The sequence below is a fragment of the Mytilus galloprovincialis genome, chromosome 7 (assembly GCF_965363235.1).
Source record: "Mytilus galloprovincialis chromosome 7, xbMytGall1.hap1.1, whole genome shotgun sequence".
In the NCBI taxonomy this organism is placed as follows: domain Eukaryota; kingdom Metazoa; phylum Mollusca; class Bivalvia; order Mytilida; family Mytilidae; genus Mytilus; species Mytilus galloprovincialis.
The window spans coordinates 23,770,202-23,795,562 of record NC_134844.1 but is presented as its reverse complement, the minus strand read 5'-3'; the positions used below and the strand labels follow the sequence as shown (position 1 = coordinate 23,795,562).

Below are 25,361 nucleotides of genomic sequence, written 5' to 3'. Positions count from 1 at the left end.
GTTCTCACTAAACAATGCCACATTCAGTTATATATTTGAAATGAGTATGATCAAACTAAATTTCCAAGAAGTACTCTTTCACATTTCTTCCAGTCTAGAATTTAGGATACATACCTACATTAAAACCTTAATCCTGAGTAGGTACCGTAAAATCAGGAATTGGTTTCAGGGATTGTTCAATATTTTTGTTTGTTTGAAAAAAAGCACTTAAATATACAAATGACAAACGTTTGTTTTCTACGTTGTATCAACATACAAAAAAAAAAGTCATAAGTTGCGAATACTCTCCGAACTTTACTAAGTGCTTTTTTTGTTGTGAGATGTATTGATTGACTGCCTAATCTCGTCTGTGTTATTGTTACATTATTCCTACTTTTTATCAAGCTGATGAGTAAATCCCTCTTCAACTGATTTTTTATTTTGTTCTTATGTTGTACTGGTATAAATGAGAGGCAAAAGATACCAGAGGGACCTTCAAACTCCACGAAAATTGGGGTTGATCTCAGGTGCTGCGGAAGGGTAAGCAGATCCTGCTCCACATGTGTCCCAGGTTATGGGGAGGGTTTTGCTCCAGCAAACTAGATTAACCCTGCCACAGTCTATATGTGCCTGTCCAAAGTCACGAGTTTGTAGTGGTCGTCGGTGGTAAGTGTCTGACATATTTTTTTATTTTTTTTTTATAAATTGTTTTGTTATAAGTTAGGTAGTTAGATTTCTCAATGAATTAAACTGTTCCATATTTTTCATGTCGTGGACTTAATTGGCCGACTATACTGTATGGGGTTTTCTCATTGATGCAGTTCGATATTTTGATATCCAGTAGTTGAATGGTTTAAGATAATTGTTTTCTTTTTGCTGTACGGCAACAATCTGCATGTATTTTCTAAAAAAATGCAAAAGAGGGCAAATATGTCACATATTTCCCCAAAATTTGACCCAAAGTAGAATTTCATTCCCCCTGAAGAGATACCTTTTACAGCTTTACATATATCTATCAAGAGATCAAGAGTGCATTTCTTTCTAACCAAAGTTTGGTAAACGTTGTGTGCCGTTTGTTATAGTTTGTTAAACGTTACAGAAGAAGAAAAAATTGCTTCGTTTAATCAGAGATTGCTGAACTGTCAAAACACAAGATCATTTTGTTGTTATTTAAACTTATTACGCGGGGAAAATAGCCCCCGTAAAAAATGTTATAGACACAGAGGACATCGCTTCTCTACGCGTATTTAATCTTATTGGCAGTTTTTTTTTTTTTTTTTTTTTTTTTTATCTTAATCAGATGACTGCATAGTACTAGTATGAAGATAGTGATGATAAAGTCTTTTTTTAAAGAGATATGTTCTTGTTTGTCATAACTCAAAATGTTGTGTAAAATTACTCAAATTTTCTTTCCTAGCTGGTATTTTAAAGAAAGAAAGGAGGGTGATATATTTGAGTAATTTTAGACATTGTTTTGAGTTATGACAAGCAAGAACACGATTAGATAATTGATTTAATATCAAAGTTAGAAAGAAATGCATCTTTTGAACTACCAAACGACGAACGACAATCTGTAGACGCATTTACAGCTAGTGTATAGGCTTTTGTCTCATTTTTGTGTGAAATTACGTCACAAAGTTCGAATGAAAAAAAAAATAACTGTAATGTGACCTGTAGTAGTTATTTATAATTTCTGTGTTATTTGGTGTTCTGTGAAGAGCTGTATCATTGGCAATTGTACCACATCTTCTTTTTTTTTTTTTTTATCTTACAAACATTTCTGAACAAACGAAAAATACGGGCAGATAAAACAGAAAATAGTCCATAAAATATAATCTTGATGTTCTTATAAACCAACTTTGAAAGATAACTTAGTCATCAGCAGTCTAATAATAAATGTTATTGCACAATTACTTTCATGATGAAAAATCCGCCGGTACCAAAATTGCAGGATTTTCTTCCCTTCCGGAACACCTGAGATCATCCCAAGTTTTGTTTGGTTACGTGTTACTAAGTTTTTAGTTTTCTATGTTATGTGGACTGTCGTTTGTCTTCTCGTCGGTTTTCGTTTTTCGCTATGGCTGTGTTTACCTTTGAGTTTGATTGGTCCTTTGGTGTCTTTTGTCTCTCTTTTAAAATGTTACGTCTCCTTGCAAAAGTTTATAAGAAACGTACTGTACATGGAGGAATTTTTGAACAATTAAAAAAATGTTGACAATATATTTTTGCGGAAGCAGAGTTATGAGAGTTAACCAGATCTGCACACACAGCAGTCATGTGTTCTCGTGTATGGCCGAATAGAGATTGAAAGGTGGTCGAATGTGATTGCAAAGGGATCGGGTATTGGTCGAATTGGTCTGGGATAAAATCAATATAGAAGTCGCGGTGATCTGGAAGCGATCGGGCAATGGACGAGTTAATCCGGAAAAGATCGGACATTAGTCGAGCAAAGGTCGAAATTATCGAGTACTGATCGGTAAACTTTTTGTATTCCGACCAAACTCGATCTCTACACGATCCTTTCTCGATCAATTCGACCCTTTCTCGACGAATTCTCGATCTCTTTTCGAGTAAATTGTTTCTCGATCCTTACTCGAATGTTTTTCACATGTCAAAAACTCTCGGGTAGAAAGTCAGATCGATGAAGAGCAAGGTAGACTATCCCGAACATTCTTGTCGATTGAGTCAGACCAGTCTCCTGATCACATAATTTGTCTTGATCGGGCTTGATCGAGTTGATCTGATCGGCAGTGTGAACCTAACTATATATAAATGGATTATTATCAGTGTTTGATTTCAATCCGGCTTTTCAAATGTCGTTTATGACTATTTTGGTTAAAGTTATTTCTTTTTATAAATTAGATGATTAAATTCTTTCGGATTATTTATTTGCATCTGTAAATAACGTTTATTACTTAAATGTTATAATAAGAAATAGAAAACGGAAATCTTTAACTGAACCGAAAATCCCGGATGCAGGTTTACATGCGTTGACCAATATATAAAACAAATACATATTGAGTTTGATCTTAATAAATATTATAATGGAACAATTCTCGAGATGTTTGTTTTTTCTCAGTTTTATAATTATATGCATATTTGAAATACAGGGGGTGAGTAGTCAGACTGTTGATACAAGATCCATTAGAAAATGTGTAAATAAAGCCGTCAGGATGGTTGGCAGAGGTAACAGTGGTACGATTGGCCAAGACTCTGTCAGTGAGTACACTTGCGACAATTAATTATTTTTTTTACTTATACATTGCATTTTGTTGTTATATCATCAGAAATTATTAATACCAGCTTTACAAAAAATAGGCTCTCATGAATCTGAAGCGCTCACTTGGCAAAACTATGTATTCTTTACATAAGCAACAGAGACAGCTATCTTGTAAGCACTAAGTAAGATTACGATCAGGTTTCATCCAGATCCAACTGAAGAATACTTTTTTTTATAATCTTGGAGCCTTTTGTTCATACATTAATGTTTTGTCTTCCGTTCACAATCCGGTAACTTTATTCCGTACTCAATTTTTCATTAATATTATTACATTATGTCATACTAAATATAATTTGTGTTTTTCAAATTTAAAAGATACGGTCTGCTATTATGTGTCTATATTGAATGATCGTAATTTTATTTTGTCAATCTTTAAAGCTATCTAACAATCAGAATAACATTATCATATGCAATTTACATCCCATTTTTTCCCAAATATATTTGCAATTATATTCTAATAAATTGTGATTTTGAAAGTAACACACTTTCTGCCATTACATTTTTAGCTGTCAATGACCCAATAAGTATGTTATCGCTATATAAGAAAAATCAACAAGACCCTAGAGTTCTTGCATCATTTTCAAGATCAGCAGAAATAGTCGAAATCGCAACAAGGAACCTGATACAAATGTATGTATTTTTTCTACGCTTTGTCTTTAATGTCTAAGACTTTTTAACAATCATTTAACCTCTCTATATGTTTACACCTGGCATTAATATTATATGCTCCCACCACAGGATGGAGTAGGGACATTAAGTTTTACCCTTGACAGTTCTACCTTCTCACCGTCCATCCTTCCGCCCATCCATGATGTCCGTCCAATTTTCGTTGAAAAGCACGCTTCAGCGAGGGAATTCGTGTCCTCATACACATTCGTCAGTTGTTTAAAAAGATTTTATATATATATTTTTATTCTTCGTTTTTAAAAATATAAATATTTCTTTTTAAGATATGAGTTTTGCAAAAAATAATTTATGATGCCTTAGAAATGATAAATACTGTTAATCTAATTTGAAGTTAACCAGTAATTTCTATATCGTTCATAGACTCAAAACGTTTTTTTTTTTTTAATTTTTCGCAAAAGATTTTTTGTCGCCTTCTGTGTTTTTTTTTTTTTTTTTAAATTACTTCTGACAGGTTAATTTCTTATTTTACTGATTAATTCGACAATACAGCGGATTTAAAACACGAGTATTATGACAACAGTTCCGTGATTTCAGGATTTCTTAAATTAGAAACTTTTAACTTATGAATTAGAATTACGACACAAATTACACGAACAAAGTAGATTAATCCTTAAGGATTTATCATAAAGTTCACAAGATCAAGGATACATAGAAATTTATATACAAGACCAAATCTTTGAACTAAATAAGAGATGTTTTAGTTGGTTAACTAGAAAATTAAAACGTAAATTAATCAATAGGAGAGGGTTGATATTTAGAATAAATTTAGTTCAACTGCGACACATGTTCTTGAAGACTTTTTCTTTCTTTAATTATCAAGGGTACCAGGATCATAATTTAATACGACAGACGCGCGTTTCGTATATATATGACTCATCAGTGACGCTCAGATCAAAATAGTTATTAAGCCAAACAATTTATGACTTTATTATCATATCTACAAACTGAACTAATAATACCACATAAGGTTTTCTTTTACAGATAAGATAAGATTAATAATAGTTTATTAAAGTGTCACATATTGATCTACATTAAAATACATAATAACATCATAAAAAAAGGATCAATACCCAGCTTATAAAGACTTACGAGACACTGTATATACAAATAAATAACAGGTTTTTTTTATAAAAAGGTATAGTCATGCATTACATGATTTAAAACTTATAATACTCTTCTGCTGTTGTCTGCCTTATGGTCGGGCTGTTGTCTCTTTGGCACATTCCCCATTTCCATTCTCAATTTTATTATTATCTATAAAACGATATGTTGATGCTAAGTGTAAAAAGAGATAGAAGATAAGGGACAATCAACCATTACAAGTCCAATACCTAGAGAAGAAGAAGAAGAATACAACAGACAAAACCACCACAATAGAGACAGACAAATAATCTAACAACAATAACATTTACAATCAAATTTAATTGGATGTGGTGAAATTCTTTTTATTTCAGAACAAAAGTAGTCGAATAAATGCAAAGTGTACGTTCTTTGGCAATATCTTGGATTTTAAAGAAATTTTTGATGTATTTAGAACATGTTGAAATGCATTTGAATATCGATAAAATTGCTTTATACAAACCTAAGTTTGAGAACTACATACACTAAAACCTTTTAAAGACACCTTTGAAGCTATCTAAAAAAGGATGAATTTTATTTTCAAGACAATTGTAAATTATTGAGGCTTTTCGTCTACCTGATCTTAGACTAAGATATCTCATTAGAGGCGATATAGTACGTTCACACACTAGACTCAAGATGGCAGCCACTTTTATCATACAGGAACAGTTTATCTAGGAATGTATTTCCTTGGTTATAAGTATATAATTATAATTTTAACAAATAAACAACAAAACCTTTTCATGGAAAGTCATAGTTTTTTTTCCGAGAAAATACATTTCTTCTCTTAATATCATTTGGAAGACGAATATCTAACACCAAACCAATTAAACCAGTACAATTTACAAATTATTGGTATACATTTTCATAGAAATGTAATATTTAAGATATCTTTGTATAACTTTATAGGACAGGTAGTGCTATTGACACACTGACACCAGATTCGGCAACTTCCAGTAGGTTTTCACAAATTGTAAAGCCATTTTGTGCCGCTAAAAATGTAACTTGTGATCCCTATGAAAAATATAGATCTTACGACGGAAAATGTAATAATCTTAGGAATCCACTATGGGGATCTGCTTTAACTGCTCAACCCAGATTCTTATCAGCAAATTATGGAGACAGTAAGTAATGTATAACAATGTATCCACAATTCCGTTTAAGCTTTATAATCATTCACTGTTTTCATAAAGCAAATAAAATGCTAAACATTGTTTAACATTGAATTTAATAATCTCGGAGTCCATTTTGCCAGTAAAAGATGCTTGACAAAAAGGTTCAAACAAAGTAAAATGCTTAAATGGCGTTGCATCTCAAAGACCTTCGCAAATGAGCAAAAAAAAAAAATTCAAAGACTCACTAGCATCGTAATTCTGTACTTCTGTACTACATTCAAAATGTTCATCAAAGAACACATGTAGATACGAGGTGATATCAATAATTACACAAATACAAATCTTATAAGTTAATATATATAAAAATTAATAAAAAAAAGATAGAAATGAAACAAAACATGCATTTTGACAACTATAGGACAAATAAACATATTTGGTAGATATCTTTTTTTTTTGATTATGGCAATTTTTAGCTATCTAAAAATGAGTAAACCAAACCCGAAAACATTAGAGTAAACACAGCTAAGTAATATGAGTTTTCTGATTACGTGATTTACAAGAATATGAGACAAAACATGTCGTTGTCTTGGTGAAGAAGTAATTCTTGACACAAAACCCAACATTGCAAAAATTAAAACAAAGAAGCAACACTTTAATTGCTGTTCTTGTAGATGGTCACAAGCACTTGTCTCAGAGGAAAAAAATCAGATCTCTATACCTGAAAGTGAGGTTAAGGTACATAGATATATTTTTTTCTGAGACAAGTTCGTGCGTGGATGACGAATAAATGACAAGGAATTCAACGTCACCGTAAAAACTATCATATTGTAGTGATGCTAATCAGTATACTTTGGTTCTTTGTTATATATTATATTAATATTCGTACAAAACAGTTACATGTATATATAATTTTCATCCATTTGTAGATCATTCTATTCTACTATTCTAATAATAGTGCAAGTGCAAGTGCATGGAGAATACTCCTCTGTAATAATTCGATTTTTCTAAGAGATTGGATTTGAGTAGGCAATCATATTTTCCCGCAAAACGAACTTGAGATATTCTTCCGCATGCGTTAACACAAATTTTCGGTATTCTTGATTTATTATTAGGTCTTTCAATTTTTCTGTGGAAAGACCTATTGGTTTTCTTCTGATTATTATTATTTTCTTCTTCTGCCACATTTTTACTTACGGTGCTTTGTGGTTTCGTAAGATGTCGCTTAGACTTTTTGCATATGATATCGAACAGTTGTTGGGATTTTGAAACTTACCATGTTAAGCCGAACACTTTTTATTGTTAGAGTTATCTCCCAAAACACTGTTTTTCTTGTGTGTGCATCTCCTTCGAAATCGTCAAAGATTACGAAAAAATCATTTTACCAAATCGCTCGTTATATCTTCGGGATCTTAAGCCGGCGTCATACATTGACGCATAGACCGACGTGCACCAGACGTACAGAGAAAATTGACTAAGTCCGTATACGTTAGATGCACGCAAGAGGAACGTTAACCAATCGTTAGACGCGCGTTGCACAAGTTTGAAGTACGTTGAAATGCAAAGGTATACGCTTGGTGAACGCTTTAAATACATGAAAATTTTATGCAGCATAAAAATAATCATCTAGCTCTAGCGTTTTTCAAGTGTATACCTGTTCGCTACACGCACGTAATACATTCGTTTGAAAACGCTATAGATAAGTTTGCGACACGTTAAGGGCACGTTGTATACGCCTCAAGATCGTTCGACTTTTACTTGGACTTTTAATTGAACGTAGGCGGGGCGTGTTTGTAACATAAGCATAGCGTAGTTTCAGCGCTCCGTGAAAAAAAGTAAAATCACAAAAATACTGAACTCAGAGGAAAATCAATTCGGAAAGTCCATAATCACATGGCAAAATCAAATAATAAAACGCATCAAAAACGAATGGACAAGAACTGTTTTTCCTTCGTAGCGTGCATTTTATATACGTTACACAAACGCCAGACATACGCCAACATACGTTACTTGAACGCCCGATAAACGCGTATTTACGCTTCTCGTACATCCTAACGTATAACACGCACCCGTTGTATATCAAAAACGTATTCTGACATTCAACGAAACTTGCTCTGACATTTATATAGTGGCATATGTCCGTGAATTTACAACACCATGTGTATCCAAAAGTAGTACAAACAATAAAATTAATAATGGAAATTGGGAATACATTTGTATGTCAAAGAGACAACAACCCGATCAAAGAGCAGATAACAGCCGAAGACCACCTATATGGTCTTTAATGCAGCGAGAAAATCCCGCACCCGGAGGTTGGCCTCATCTGGCACTATAACTAAAAGGCACTGGCTACGGTTACATGGAAATGTAACAATAACAAAAAAAATATTGTTACATTTGAAACTAATTCACGAAATGCAGGATTGGGTAAGGAACCGATTAATTACGAGTGTTACAATAATAATTGAGTCTACGGTTACATTGCGTTATTGTGACACTAATGCACTTTAATGTACACTGGGACTAGTAATCAAAACATTTATTTGAATTTTACAATATTGCACACATTTTTAATATTTTTTATTTACAATGACAGTTTATACAAATCCAGTATGCTGTTTTGCGAGCATGTTGTAGTCCGACGTATTTTGGTGAAACCACTTTAAGCAGCCAAACAAAAAAGAGTGATGCAGCAATGTGCACGTCTGTATTGCATACTGTACAATTCAATTCTGCACTATCCTTTTTTGAAGTTAAAGAAACTTTTAATGTATGTCATGTTCAGGTGAAAAATATTTGTTTACTCTTGCGATGTTTATATTTTCGTCCACTATTTTTGTTGGAAGCATGTAAGGTTGCAAATCGATTTCATTGCCGTCCATTACTGATTTGTTTTACCTCCGATTTCAATACCCAACTTAACATAGCTAAAAAAAAAACCCCAATAAAACTTAAAAATACAAGTCAATTGTGAAGGCAATTAATGTTAACATTTGCCAAAATGTTGAAACTGGTGAAATCAGTGTTTTCATTTTCAGAGTCCAGATATTTTGTGATCGTAACTTTCGTTGTTATTGGCGAATAAAATTAATCAACGGAACTATAGAAGGTTTTAGTTCAATAAATCTAGCAAACATTAAAGTACATTATTGTAACAATAATGCAATGTAACCGTAGACACAAATATTATTGTTACATTTGTAATTAATCGGATCCTTACCCAACCCTGTATTCCGGCAATTAGTCTCCAATGTAACAATATTTTTTTCAAGGGACGTTTTTCCTTCGTAGCGTGCATTTCATATACGTTACAGAAACGCCAGACATACGCCAACATACGTTACTTGAACGCCCGATAAACGCGTATTTACGATTCTCGTACGTCCTTAACACGCTTAAGGATATTCGCTGCTCTGTTTAAAAATAACAAGCTTTTAAAAAGACTGTTATGAATTGATAGTATATAAATAAAGAAACTAAAAAAGCAGAAAAATGGAGGGTCCGTGTTATTGTTTTCAAGATATAAGCCATTGAAAATTTGGCGGGAAATAATTCTCTCTAGATTTTTCATACATTTAACATTGGCACCTTTTTTGTATCAAAAGCTATGAAAATATAACAAGGATTTTATAAGATTTTGAAATATGGCTTTTTAAACTTTATGTAATAAAATTATGAAAAGAAAAATAGGGGTTAGAGGGCAAGTTTTTTAATGGAAATATATGGATAAAACCAGATGAATCCGAAAATCTGTCAAAATTTCACAAAATAGAGGAGCAAACATCCTTAAAGCTCGGTGTGAACACGATACAGATATGATTGACAAGTTGAATGCGTCCAAAACTACTACAGTATTTGCAGCGTACATGGTTTTTGACCACGCCCGGCGTACGTCGGTGCTATACGCTGATATGTGACGCCGGTATAAAGAATAATGTTGACTGAAGCGGTCCGGAGACTTTATTTCCCCTTTTGTATTTTAAATAAGAAAAATGTAATTGTAACTGGTAAACCATAAGGGATAGAGACCTAGGGTCTTTTGATTTGAGGTCCTTATTCTAAATTTTAATTTTGGCTTATTTTCACTTCTTTTCAAAAACCGTATAAGATATCGACAACATATTTTACTAGATATTTAGTTGTGACATGTCGTAACACATACATTTTGGTCCAAATGGTACACTAACATTAAATTGGACTTTCCTCCCCTTTTATATTTAAAATTAAGCGTATGGTGAGTTTATGGATGGAAAGCTTTCAATTAATCTGTGAACAATTAGTGTTTAATTGATATATATATTTCTCGAGACAAAACATTTTCATTTATCTATGTTCTTAAAAATTATTTTCATGAATATTTATTGATGAAATTGATATATAACAAGCGATAAGGAATGTTATTTTGCGTTCGTTAATCAGTTAAAAACGAAAGTCACGTGGATAGAAACGTCTGTGGCAATAATACACCGGAATTCCCTCACGGTCATCCGATGTAAAAAAAGAAGATGTAGCATGATTGCCGATGACACAAATCTTCACAAGATAGACGTCGCGTACGTTGTTGGTGATAATACGGGTTTTGCTTTCCAGTTCGCCTTTATTGCATTTGTTAGAAGTTTCGGAATTGATAACTATATAAATGTATATATCAAAATGTGCGTAACTAAAAGTAGAAATGGAATATGCCTTAAAATCAATACTTTTATTCATTTTGTTACTCGAATAATCCATAATAACACTGATTTTGAGCGTGTAGACAAGTAACACCGCGACATATGATCAGCGTTGCTTTGAAGTTATTCTTGTCATTTTTTAAACTTATTAAAAAAAAGTTGTACTCCTAGCAAGAGTAGCCTTTTGTGGTAATGGTGTATGTTTTATTTATGACGTCATCGTTAACTGGACGCGTCTGACCAGGACGAAAAGTTCACTTTGTTTTGTGGTCAAGCCGAAAATAGAAAAAAATATGGATAGGGGTGAAGTAAAGAGTGATTTTAAAAGGTAATTCAAATAGATTATTCCGAAAATGATATATCTTTTTGTTCCGTATATAATGAGGAAAAAAAGTAAAAAGTTTTGTTACAACATTTCAAAAGATCGTGGCAGAATAAATGTTTTTTTTAAAATTTGTATTTCTGTCATAAAACCCAAATCTCGCATATTTTTTGGAGCTCTTCAAAATTCGAACGAATGCTGCAGATCCAAACCACAATTTACATATCCACCCTGTGTCAAAATTATACAATAAATATACAACTTTCTATGTCTTCAATTAGTAAGTATTGTTTAAATTATGTCCTAAATTGTTCATTTTATTAAATCCGTTGAAATGTCACACTCGCCGTTTTCTGACGTTTTGGCGTATTTGTTAAGTGTCTTAAAAAGTAACAAATAGTTGCAGTCTTTTCTACGATATGAAATTTTATTCAAACGAAACTTTTTTTTTTAAGTGTATGGAAAAAATTGTGTCAAAGTTTGAAGAGAAAATATTGAAGAAAAAAAAATAATAAACGCGATCTTTTTGTTTTTGTCTAGTCAAAATGTCACAAAATGCCGTTTTTTTACATTTTTGTTACAAGTATGATAAGTCATATTATACAGTTTTGGAGGGGGGAAATTTGAAATTATATTAGCACAAAAATACTATATAACATTAAAATCTACTGTTCAGGGATTTTTTTGAACCCATTTTCGATCAATGTCGGAAGTATTAACGACACAGTCAGCGACTACTTTTGTCTAGTCATAATTTCACAACATCCGTTTTTACTTGTTTTGACGTTACGTTTTGTAAAACTTGACATGTAGTGCCTAACGTTGCAAATTACGGAAGCCTAAATACGTGCCATGCTAATTAACTTTTTTCCAATTTGATATAACGAATTATGAATTTGATATAACAGATTATGAATTTGATATAACAAATTATAAATTTGATATAACAAATTATGAATTTGATATAACAAATTATCAATTTGGTATAATTTTTATCAAATTATCAATTTGATATAACAGATTATCAATTTGGTATAACAAATTATCAATTTGATATAACAAACTATCAATTAGAAACAACAAATTGTCAATTGGATATAACAAATTGTGAATTTCTCTACCAATAGTATGATTTAATTATAATAATGAGATTGATTGAAACATTGCGTAACCCAAATTGGCGCATTTTTTGTGTATTGATTCATTGTTTATCTGACGTCCAGCGACTAATATGTCATTGAATGCTTATTCAAAACTTTCTTAACAGGTTTAATGTTTCTGAAACCCTCTCCCTCCCCTTTTATCTATTATTTGAGGCAGTTTGGGGGACTAGTTTGAACGTTCTCTATTCAGAACATGGGACCTTGTGTCTTAGAACGAACGATTATAATAGAAAAAGGATCAATTTATATTGCACATTTTCAAATAAGAAAGAATGAATAGTGTGTTTCTAGGGACGTAGGAATATGCATGGATAAAAAATGCTTCCCGTTCCTCAAAATCCTGGCATGCTTCTTTATCATTTTCGATGGGCACATACAAGGATTAATGAAAATCCTTAAGTACATCCTTGCATTTTTTTTTATATATTTGCTTCAATATTTATTTTGTTTGCACACTTTTTATCAAAAACAAAGACCCATGCGCGAGATCTAGAAGAGAAAACCCATGCACAATCAGTACAAAAGGGATCTGATTTATCAAATTTATAAATTTTTATTTCAAATTATCATAATTTGTTATATCAAATTGAAAAAATAAATTTGCATGGTCCTCAAAGACTTCTGTAGCAAATACCTTATCATGCAAAACCATTACTTTTTTATAATTTTTTTTATACAATATCTTAACAAATTTTCATCGAATATAATTAAAATTAATATCTGTATCTGTTTCGGCGCAGGACATTTTACCGCATTGGTAGGACATTTTAGTGAAAAAAATCTAACGTTTTAGCGCCAAAGTAAAGTCCATTTTGGCCCAAGATTTTTAACCCATTCGAGCGAAAAAGGAAATTGTCAATGCCCATTTTAGAGCAATGCTTTAATCCATTTTATGATTAATGATTTATGATCAATATGTTTTTTTTAAATAGAAGCAAGATAGCGCAATTTAAAAAATATCATGTCCATTAAAATATAACACTAAATTTTTAAAATCAAATTTTAAAAGTTCGTTCTAGCTTGGAATTTATATTCCAGAGAACGTACGTAATGGGTATACTCCCTGTCCAATAATGTTCATAAAGTTGCAGTAGGAACTGATTTTTCTCTTTATCTTGTCTAGATTGTGGTGCACATTCGTCTATACATTGTATTTTTTTTATATATGTTGTTGTTTGCAATTTGATGACAGTATCAAGAAAAAACGCAAATAGCTGAGTGACAACTATAGAAATACTTTTATTTCCATGATGAACCAAAGCGAACGTATATAATTATATACATACAACTTTAATATTAAGCCAGCATAAATTAATGCTCGTGGTTTTAGTACTATTCAACTAGGAAAGTTTTCGCTAAAATGGGCTATCGAAAATACAGCTGAACGGGTTAATCCTGTGCTAAAATGGATTCTAATGTCTGCTCTAAAATGTCCCGTAGTAGTTTTTCGCTTAAATTATCTGCGCCCATCTGTTTTCTTGCTCATAGTTGAGATTAAATTTCCTTTTGTTTATGAAATTGGCAAATTTGATTAAATTAATTTTATCGTGGTTAATTTTTAATTTGCTTTCATCTGTTGATTCTTTTAACATTTAATACAGGCGATGAAACAAACGATTCAACTAATAAAAATTTTATTCGGAAATTATCAAAAGCGGATAAAAGAATAAGCCCTTGACACCAGTTGCGAGTATGATGGTGTTGTGAAACAATGATAGTCCGTCGGAAGGGGTCGATAAATGACTGACCTGTGTTAAAAGAGAGAGAGCAATATTTCTTGCATGTAAAAGTCACCCTTTTAGATTTCGAAAAGAGCAGGCTTAGGCTACAAGGAAGCACTCGCACTCTCAAAGCGGAAACGGATTAATATAAGTTGTAATAACTTGTTTCCCAATCCACTATAAATAAATATGTTTAAACTAAAAGAAAAAGCAGCAGAAAAGACAATGGTTTAAACTTTTTTTTTAATCCTGTTTCAATATAAAGAAAGAGAAAATATCTTTGCTCCAAGGGGATACTAATTTAAATGAATATTATTTTTCTGTTTTAATTTAACTGTACTTAAAAAATATATGACTGCCGCTTTTGCATTTCGGTTCTATACGTAGTAAGTCAAGCAAACCGCTCATATAAATTATGCTGTATGATTGAGCTGTACAAAATGAAAAAAAGTACGACGTTATTTATACAATGCATAAAAAATAACGTCAAACTAACGTTACCAAAACTAACACCAACACCGTACGCGAAGTCATACCAAATGCCATAGAAATTAAGAACTATATAGTTCACCGTACGGCCTTGAACAAATATCGAAGCTAATACCACATTGTCAGCTATAAAAGGGCCCGAAATGACAAATGTAAAACAAGCCAACCGTACGAGGGCTGTATAGCCAGTCAAGGTCGTTAAAAACTTCCATCATCATGTAAAACAATTCAAACGAGAATACTAACGGCCTAATTAAATTTCGATCTTGCTACATCGTTGTATCGAAGAAGATAGATACTTTTAAACTTTAACAATTACTAACATTAACTTTATGCACGACTGGCATTTGCATGATAAAATCCTCCTTTTATCAATTCTCCCATTTGGAATTCCAAACTTTTTCTAAGTCATTTTAGCATGCATAAGTTTTCTTGAGACTAACAAGATTACATTTTGTAGGATACAATAGTGGAAGTGAGCCAAGAAAGAACAGTGTTCGCTATGGTAGTTTACCAAATCCACGAGATATAAGTAATACTGTACACAAGGATGGTACAACTTTTGCAAGAAGCTGTTTGTCCAATGTTGCTTTTACTCACTTTGGACAATTTATAGATCATGATGTGGTTTCTACACCAACAAAAAAATCAAAAAAAGGTTAGATATATTTAGAATACTAGTAAACAAATGGAGTAACCGTATCAATGCTAGACATTAGAGCTGAGTGAGGACTTTTATTGACTCCTATTCACTTGCACGGAATTCAATTAGATCCCAAATATATTTGATCTGGATTAAATGGCTCTATGCAATGGATATGAGAGAAATAGCAATTAAACGTAATCAAACTTCTGCCCAGGGCAAACATTTAAACCTACATGTATTGTATAATTGAGTACAACATGTACAATTAACAAACTAAAATTACATTTACCTTTTCATCAAATATTTTCTGAATTCAACTACGAAAACACAAAATGAATGGTTTTTGGTTTTCCAAGCACCGAATGTTCATATCAGATATCACTCTTACAGATAATAATGGCCAGTCCGTCGTCGTTGTTTGTCATCGTAAACTTTTTGTTTTTAAATCTTTTCCCATCTGAAATCACCTGGATAATCTGGACAAACAATCTTGCCAGTCTGGGACCGGTAAAAAGAAATTTTATTAAGAGAGGTCGTAAGTATTGAATCAAGAGGAAGATAAGATAATTCTAAGATCATTCAAAGAGTGTAAATCAAAGCTCCCTCGGGTTGTTCGTAGATCGGTCTTATTTCCCACTTAAGTTGCACCGTAATAGTTTTCAAGTTACGAGTTCCTTATAATTTTCTGGTGTCTCCGTTTTTGGTTCCTCGCAAAGAAATTAGAATCACCTTAAATGAATCATAAAAACGTTTTAATGAATGATAAAATGCGCATTACAATCAACTACCCATTTAACTTAGTAAGAAAAACAATTTTGGCCTCAGACCACCATTATTCTTGCCCTTTGCTACAATGCTTTTTTTTGTTGATAAAACACAAATTAAAAAGTTTGCACCGTTTCAAACATGAATTTAATTTAACTGCTTATAGACCATTATTATTTTAATAAAAATATGCTTGTCTCAGGACAATCCATCAGTGCTTTTTCTTTTGAGTGCCCTATTTTTCACCAGGCCAATGGAAGAATTTGAATCTTGTATAAATGACGTTATCTTATTTTTCTATCCTACTTTCATTTCGGTCAAATCACTACTATAATGGTTTACTTATATAAATTGTTATTTTGATGGAGAGTTGTCTTATTGGCACTCATACCACATCTTCCTATATCTTTTCACTTTAAACAATATTTTTTTTTCACATTTTGAAAGCCTTCTACCAAAAAAAAAAATCATAAAAATACTGAACTCCGAGGAAAATTCAAAACGGAAAGTCCCTAACCAAATGGCAAAATCAAATGATAAAACACATCAAACGAATGGACGACACTTGTCATATTCCTGACTTGTTACAGGCATTTTCAAAGTGTAAAAAAATGACGGATTGAACCTGGTTTAAAGAGCTGAACCTCTCACTTGTATGACAGTCTTATCAAATTCCATTATATTGATAACGATGCGTGAACAAAACAGACACAATAAGCAAAAATGTCAAAAATAGGTGTATAACAGCAACACAAAACCCACTAAAAACTTGGGATGATTTCAAATGATCCGGAAGGGTAAGCAGATCCTGCTCCACGTGTGGCGCCCATCGTGTTGCTCATTATATTACGAAGCCGGTAAATAGTCTAATCGGTTAGGTCACATTCGTGAAAAAGGAATGGGACTGTAGTTACGACATAATGAACATATACGATAGCATCTGTATAACGGATATTCCATGACGGTCAACAAACTCATGATGGCTTCTTTGAAATTTAAGAAATGATGATTTAAACTTCACAATTTTGAACTCTTGGTTTAAAATTGAAAAAGGTCACAAATTTCTCCTTGCTTTATATTTGACAATTATCTCAACAAGCCAAAATTGTAATGATTTACAATAAAGAGAAACTACCATCCTCCACATAGATGGCCAAGAAACCACTGATATATAATTTCCTATTCAGATGAATTAATAATTAGAAAAAAAAGGTTCTAAGGTTCACGTATTAACTTTTTCAAGCAACTTGTTCTATTATTAACAAGTGAATGTACAGCAAAGAGTAGTCGGGACCACTCTTACAAAAAATATCAAGTGAAGCTATTGCGAATTGTTCTTGGTACACCCCTAAGTTCTTAGTTTGTTTTAAGAACACTTAATAACTGACCAAAATTTAAGAATTATTTTGCGTTCCCAGAATTAGTAAGATCGCTTTAAGGTAGACGTAAGAATCGTTCTTAAATCAGACACTTTTTCAAAACATTAAGGGCTGTCAATCATTCTAAGGTAGGTCTGAGGTTGGGTCTTGTTACATTCTTTAATCTTAAGACGCCTTTTAGACGTTCGTAAGACATAAGAATGCTTCTTGTTACCGACCCCTGGACCAAACTTGACTTAAGTCATTCACATGGTGTATAGTAAGTGTTGCGTTGTTCAGTCAAGAAAAATGGCTATTATGACGTAAATAGAACATAGAGGTTAAATTATGCCTTATTATAGCTTATATCTTGGAATTATGACAGAAAGGGGAAAGACCAATCCTAAACAACTAATGATTAGCCATTCTTACTGTTTAACATAATGGAAAAATCTTTTAAAACTATATCTTTTTTTCAGGAGAAGCAAAATTGAAATGTTGTAATGGAAATACTCCTGTTAACAGGTAGATAGAGTTCTATATGTATTTGTTCAAACATTCAACAGAAACAAAAAAACTTATTCTACATCTAAGCCTTCGGCTTTACATTTGGCAGACTGCAACTATAATGTACTAGTAACTTCTACATTAAGTTTTCTTTAACGGAATGATGGTAACTTGCACCTATAGACAATTTACTATGAAGATTAAAATTCTTAATTATTAATTATCATGAATGTTCGATACATTCACAAAACATTGATGGTGTAAAGGGCGCATTTGACGAAATTGACAGAATTTTAGAGTATTTATTTAATTTACTACAATCCATAGCGTATGTCAATCAAATGGTGAGTTAGAGCTTGAATAAAGACAACAGTAGTATATCGGAATTAAAAAGTCACAAATCGATTGAGAAAAAACAAATCAGGATTACAAACCAAAACCGAGACATATTGTATAGATACCAACGATGGTTGAAAACTGCATTGTAATCTATAAATGACCTGTTGTTATTCATGTCGTATGGTTGTATTTTCTTTCGCTTTCAGACCTGAATGTCTATCGTTTAGTACTCCTGTAGGTGAATTTCAGACCACGTGTATGCATTTCGTAAGATCAGAAACAGCGCCTCGATCTGACTGCTCTCCAGGTATGAGAACTATTATTAAACTGATACTTATATATAATTTTGAAATAATTCATATGATAACATTCAGTTACCGTTTATATGTAAATTATCCAAACTGTAATTGCTAACTATGCTTTTTACTAATTTGAAAGTGAGGCACAAGATACCAAAGGGAGATAACCAAACTGACAGCAACCCATGACAAAAAACAAACAACAGATTTCAAAACAGAACAAGGCCGTACGGTGACATATAGTTGTTAATTTCTGTGTCATTTGTCTCGTGAAGAGAGTTGTCTTATTGGAGTTTTAATGTTTGTTTAAGTTTGTGATTTTAAATCTCATATTTCCACATTAATTTATTTGACATGTATCTTCATTCATAGTACATTAATTTTGAATATTTTGTTATCAATTGCAAAATTACACACAGGCTCTCTGTCAACAATTTAGTTTAATGAATAACGCGATCTGTGATTGTATCCAATTGTTTTCGGATATTCAAACGAGCAGGTTTAAAGAGACATATGTTATAATACAGACAATATTTTGTAGGTTACAGTGACCAAATGAACCAAGTAACGTCTTATCTTGATCTTTCAAGCACGTACGGCAGTTCCAAGAAAATGGCAGATGAGCTCGTGGACTGGACAACAGGTAATCTTACAAAGAAAGTATTCCATGCAGATTGTCATACCGACCAACAGAATGTGCTTCGTCAATCTGGCATTACTCGAGATTTTTCATGTACATAGATTTGATGCTAGATAATACGGTTGAATTGTGGGTGATTCCAGATTCTTACTTTGTTGGATATGTTTGCGCTTTCATTTATTTTCAGTCATGACTTTTTGTTTGTTTATATGTATTGATTTAATAATTGAATGCTTCATTTTGTTTGCTTTTTTTAGGGGTGGGGGGGGGGTGGGGGGGGGGGGGTTGTAAAATTAAAGCGTTGACCGAAGCACAGTTTGTATGATAAGCGGAAGCGCTCGATACTAAACAAATGACACGTTATACGTTGTGACAACTCAATATGATTATAACCAATCAACCGTGTGTGGAAGTATTAAAAATTACTAACAGGAAACATTTGGAGAAAAAGAGATAAATATGATGTAGATTATTGACGCAATTCAATATTATACAGGAAAATTGTTCGAGGGTGCTGGTGGTCTGTTACCCGATGGTGAAGGGGAATGTATAAAAGGAGCACAATGCTTCAAATCAGGTAATTTAAAAAAATAAAAATAAATAATAAAAATATTAAATTCAAATGTTAAAAACGAAATCGCTATCTTTTTATACATTAAAAAAGAAATAGAAAAAAAAAGACGTTAAAGAATCTATTTCAAAATTAAAACGCTCTTTAAATGATCATTACCAATATTTTCAATAATTCAAAAGTTCTCGTAGACAAAAAATACCCTCGCTGAGTAAAAAACCCTATACTATAATGTTCATTTTCTCAGGAGATATCAGGCATACCGAAGTACCAATGTTAAATGCCATTCATACTATGTTCATGCGTGAACACAATAGAATTGTGGGTATACTAAAAAAGATAAATCCACACCACGACGGACCAAGATTATACAACGAAGCAAGAAAAATACTAATTGGAGTATACCAACATATCGTATACAAGGAATTTATACCCAAACTATTAGGAACGACATTAGCACGTTATCATGGACTTCTCCCAACAACGTACGGACATAAGACACATTACAACCAAAATACAAACGGAGGAACGCATAATGGATTTGCAGGTGCCGCCTTTCGAATAGGACACACATTTGTTGGAAAATTTGTGGGAACTCTTGATGCTTACTATAACATTAACGAACAAGTACCTTTACAAGGCGAGTTTTTCAACCCAAGGACAATACGTTCTACACAAACATTTAGTGTGGATAAAATTTCAAACTGGATGGTAGAAAAATTTTCCGGCCAATCCGATCGTTTTGTATCGTCAGCCGTAAGAAACCATCTTTTTGAGACAAAACCTGGCAATGGATTCGATTTAAGGTAAATAGCTTATTTATTCATTTTCTTTTTTGATAGACGAAATTACCAAATTGTATATATCATACGAATGGATAACAACTGTCATATTCCTGACTTGGTACAGACATTTTCATATGTAGAAAATGGTGGATTAAACCTGGTTTATAGCTAGCTGGACCTCTCACTTGTACAATGTATGACAGTCGTATAATGTTCCTTCATATTGACAACGATGATTGAACAAGACAAACAGGCATAATAGGTCAAAATGTCAAAAATATGGGTACAAAAGAGGGACGAAAGATTCCAGAGGGACAGTCAAACTCATAAATACAACTGTCAACAAATGAATGCAATACATAAAAGATAAAAACTTATTTGTACGAAATAGTTCTATTATTGAGATGGTATCCTGCTGTATGTATGTACTTGTTTTCTCAGTTTTGTCAAAGATTTGAATTTTCCATCTGATCCAAATGTATTAGGGAAAACACTGAATTACTTTTAACATTGTCAAACAAAATTCGGTGCGGTTGACTGTTTATACTTGCATGCTTATCATTTTAGTGCACTAAATATACAGAGAGGTCGAGACCATGGCTTACCTTCCTACAACAAATTTCGGAAGTTTTGTGGACTTCGACCCGCACTTACATTTGGATATAGTACGCTTGGACTGCGAGACATGAGTTATGCATCAGCCGGTGCTCTGCAAAGAATGTATAGGTATTGTATTTGAATCATTAAAAAGATTTGAACAAAAGCCATGCGATGAATTATGTTTTGATAGCGAACAACAGGGCCAGACAATAGCATATTTGTGACAGTACAATCAAAATAAAAGTGTGCAAATTCCGCATTTTTAAATTTTGCGAAAATAGTTTGATCATATTGGCATATATATAAATAATAGCACATATTGTACGTTTTAAGTATGCCTTTGAATGAATTATTTTCATGTACTGACATGATTTAACAAACTTAACTAAATTGTCCGTTTATAAATTTTGAAATTATTATAAAACTTAGGTTTCAACTCCCTCAGGCAAAGTTGGCTTTAGAAGAATTTGGCTATTTATTTTAGGTATTTTTGACATATAGCTTTTCAACGATTTTCGGTACTTATCCATCTTCGGATTTCATGTTTGGCTATGAGCGTTCCTGATGAAGGTAATTCCAGAAAAGCGCTTGGGACGCAATAAATTATTAAACGTGTTGTTTTCCATTTTTTTCAAATCTAAGCGGCACATCATAAGAATAATTCCAATGTAAATGTTTTACATTTGTACTTGTTGAACGTGTGCTAGTTTTTTAAAGAGTACCTTCAGTATACACTAGGCAGTACACAAATCTGTCATAGTCATAAATATTTGTGCTATTTAAGCAAAAGATTTGGGAAGAAAAAGGGTACGTTGACGAACAAGAATTAGTAAATTGCAAAATGAAGAGGGAAAAAGAAATCTATCAAATTCTATGATAATAATTTTATCTTTACGACTATTAACATTAAGACAGCGAAAGCTGCATATATGTGTTTCCTTTATTTGAAGAGTAGTCATTGAGATCCACATTTTTGAAGAGAAAACTGTCAAAACTGTCTTTAAAATATAACTTCAAAAATAAAATATAGAAATTCATTTGAACTTTAAAATGTTATTTGGAAATTGCTGTGTAAAGAAGTTTAAAAAAGAGACACGATACAATTTTTAATTTTACCAGTTTTGCCCTCATTTTATAACATAAGATTACATAAAAATAGATCCAGTGGGAAGATGGCTGTGAGAAAATAAGGAATGGTTAATTACGTCTTCCTGAAAATGCATTCAAATCTAAATATCATCTTTCTAACAGGCATCCAGACGACATCGATTTATTCACTGGAGGATTATCAGAAACTCCTGTCCAAGGCGGACTTGTAGGACCTACTTTTGGATGTCTCATTGCCTTGCAGTTTAAGTATTACAGAAACGGGGACAGATTTTTCTATGAAAATGCATTTTCGAATACGGGATTTACTAGTGGTAAGACATAAAACTCCTGACCTTTGAGTTCTCCTATTATGGCCATTTTGAAAGCGCATTTGTTTCATTGGCTATTGGTCTCATGTACCAGATTGTGATACTCAACTCACTCCTTTTCGTCGTCTGTCGACCTAAACATAAAAAAAAGATTATTCCGACCTGTTCAACATTTGTTGGTTTAGTTGATATACATGTAGTACCGTTTCATCTAAAAAAAAAATAATTATATTTTGAAGGGTTTCCCCCGTGTAACCGATAATATTTAAGCCTACGGAACTGATTATGAGTAATAAGGAGCCAAAAAAATACTATAATTACAAAGTATGGTTAAACCTCACATGTTTCATTAAACCAGTTATGGTTTCTTAGAGCGTAGAATACTACGTTGTATTTATGTAATTGCTTAAATCAAGGTCATGGATATATGTATGAATGTTAGAATATGATAACAAGGATATGTGGTATAATTGCCAACAAGACAACTATACACTTGAGTTCAAATGACAAAGGTGTGAGCACTTAAAAGTAACCGTGCGGCCTTCAACTATAAGCATTAGTTAGCTATATATTTATGAATTAGGTGTTTTAACAAAGGCGCGATCCACAGGCCATTGTTTCTACATTTTCCCGAACAATATGTTTTTCAGAGACAAATACCTCTGTTGTGACCTAAGAAAATGCAATAACTATAAATAATTCAAATGAATTATAGAAAATAATTTTCGAATCTTCTTAGTTTTTAACAGAATTATGTTTCGAAGCATATATGGCCATGCCAAATGAAAAGGAGGTGGAAATTGTTCAGTCTTATTTGTTATTTCAGCACAACTAGGTGTCATCAAGAAGCAGACTATGTCATCATTGTACTGCCGTAATTTTAACTTTGCCCAAATTCAAGCAGATGCCTTTGTGTCTTCTAAATCTTCTACGTAAGTTACTTATTCTTTAGTTTTCTATGTTGTGTCATGTGTACTATTGTTTGTCTATTTGTCCTTTTTAATTTTTAGCCATGGCGTTGTCAGTTTATTTTCCATTTATGAGTTTGACTGTGCCTCTGGTATCTTTCGTCCCTCTTTTACAACAGCGCATATCATGAACTCTATACACGAATCAATTAACGCTTATATATTGGGTACAAGTATACTTATTCTTATCATAGAATAAAATCGCGCGTTTCGTCAACAAAAAACTTATCAGTGACACTTGAATTAAATACAGGTTATAAAAAAGGACAACTGTGATACGGATTGAAGAGCAGACGACACAAAATTCCGAAAGATTTTGCCAAATACAGCCAAAGTAAACTTGTCCTGGGGTAAAAATCCTTACTTTTTTAAACAGTAAATTTTTTACCATGCCATTGAAAATTCATGTCAACACAAGTGCTGACTACTATATGTAGTTTTATAGACTCAATATAAAAAACACAATTATGTAAACAGAGAAGGTTGCGTACTGGTGAAAGTAACTTCTGGTTAGATTAGTAGCAAATAATGCGGTTAGTCCCCCTTAATTGTTAATTTATAGTGCATTGAAGCTGGTGGGCTGACAAATACAAGCGCATTCCAGTTTATAGTACATTTCAACCAAATTATATCTTGAAATAACAGAATAAGGAAAGAAAACGAAATTCATATTCTCTGCATCATTCTATTCATTTTTGAACTTAGCTTTAACCACTGCATGCCGGATTCTTTTGCAAATTGCAACTTAAATTGTTCAAAGAAAGAAAAAAACGAAAGAAAATTACTTTAAATATATGGACCTCTCATTACAGAGATGATTAAGAGTATGAATGTTATTAATAATAGTATTCTTAATTTCAGCTGTAAACAATAGTAAGTATTTTAGTACAAATTACAACAAACGAAGAGCAAGAAAACACGACTTCAAATTAATGATGCCATAATATGATTCCATATATATATATATATATAGATATAGACAAATATATATACTGTTCCCAGCATAAGTTAAGCATGATCTGAAATGTTATTAGTAGTAATATTCTGAGAATACTTTCTGTGTAAAAGGCATACTGAAAACGTACAATATATGCTGTTATTCATAACTTTTAGGCTGTTTAAACTTGTATACATCCTTACAACAAAAAGACACTACTTACAGATTTGAAAGTACTTGCAGCTAATGACAGCTAGTTCAAAGCCAAAAATTACAGCTAATAAATTGAAGATAAATCATGCATCTAAGACTAAATGTATGTCTCTTTTCATCTTGGTCATACTAGGTCCGAGACCACAATTGACGAATATAGTCCCTAGTGTTGACAGTGGGTTACTTGCCATTATTTTTTATACCCTTTCCAAATTTATTTCTCCATGTTTAATGCCTCAAATTGCAAGTAGGGGGTGAAATTACACTGTAAAAAAATTTGGGTCCAGAATTTTAAAGGAAAGTAGTGATTTGGTCCAGGTGAAAAAGATTGAAAATAAGCACTTCGGAAGCTGTCAAAAGATTTCAAGACGCCCTAAACATAAAATTGTCCATATTTTGAGTTAGAGCCGATGAAGTTTTCTATAATTTTGATATAATTTGTTCCAGAAGTAGTACAACACACTGTAAAATTTTCTTAGAGAAAGCGCAGGTGGGATTTTTTAAATTATCATTTATGTTCCAAAAGAAATGCACTACAAAATAATTGTGGTCTCGGACCATACGGTTTAGCTATTTGAAGAAATTTAACAAGACAATCAAACAAGTTGTTGGTGTAGTGCATTTGATTGGAAGTTACATTTAATTTCATCAATTTTGTGTAAATAGGGGGAGGAAAAGAAAGAAAGAAAACCGAAAAGAGAACAGGTCTACGTATTCATATTCCTGTATCCGCAATAAATTTGAACGACAAACCGTGTACTTCTAAGGTA

General features: G+C 32.4%; 1 protein-coding gene across 1 annotated transcript; it reads left to right on the top strand.

The window, feature by feature from the left end:
• Positions 1-3,026: 3,026 nt before the first annotated feature.
• LOC143084160 (peroxidase-like protein) lies at positions 3,027-24,315 on the top strand. The gene is made up of 13 exons (XM_076260566.1): positions 3,027-3,092; positions 3,766-3,889; positions 5,975-6,189; positions 15,006-15,203; positions 17,794-17,839; positions 18,367-18,467; positions 19,001-19,102; positions 19,596-19,676; positions 19,918-20,476; positions 21,023-21,181; positions 22,307-22,476; positions 23,300-23,405; positions 24,303-24,315. Exons 2-13 carry the CDS (start codon positions 3,786-3,788, stop codon positions 24,313-24,315), a joined length of 1,854 nt encoding a protein of 617 aa, XP_076116681.1. The 5' UTR covers positions 3,027-3,092; positions 3,766-3,785.
• The last annotated feature ends 1,046 nt before the right edge of the window (positions 24,316-25,361 follow it).

Coding starts and splice junctions, on each gene's coding strand:
- LOC143084160 (XM_076260566.1), top strand. CDS start 3,786: ATGTTATCGCTATATAAGAAAAATCAACAAGACCCTAGAGTTCTTGCA. Junction 19,103..19,595: donor GCTCGTGGACTGGACAACAG/GTAATCTTACAA, acceptor AATATTATACAG/GAAAATTGTTCGAGGGTGCT. Junction 20,477..21,022: donor GGCAATGGATTCGATTTAAG/GTAAATAGCTTA, acceptor TTATCATTTTAG/TGCACTAAATATACAGAGAG.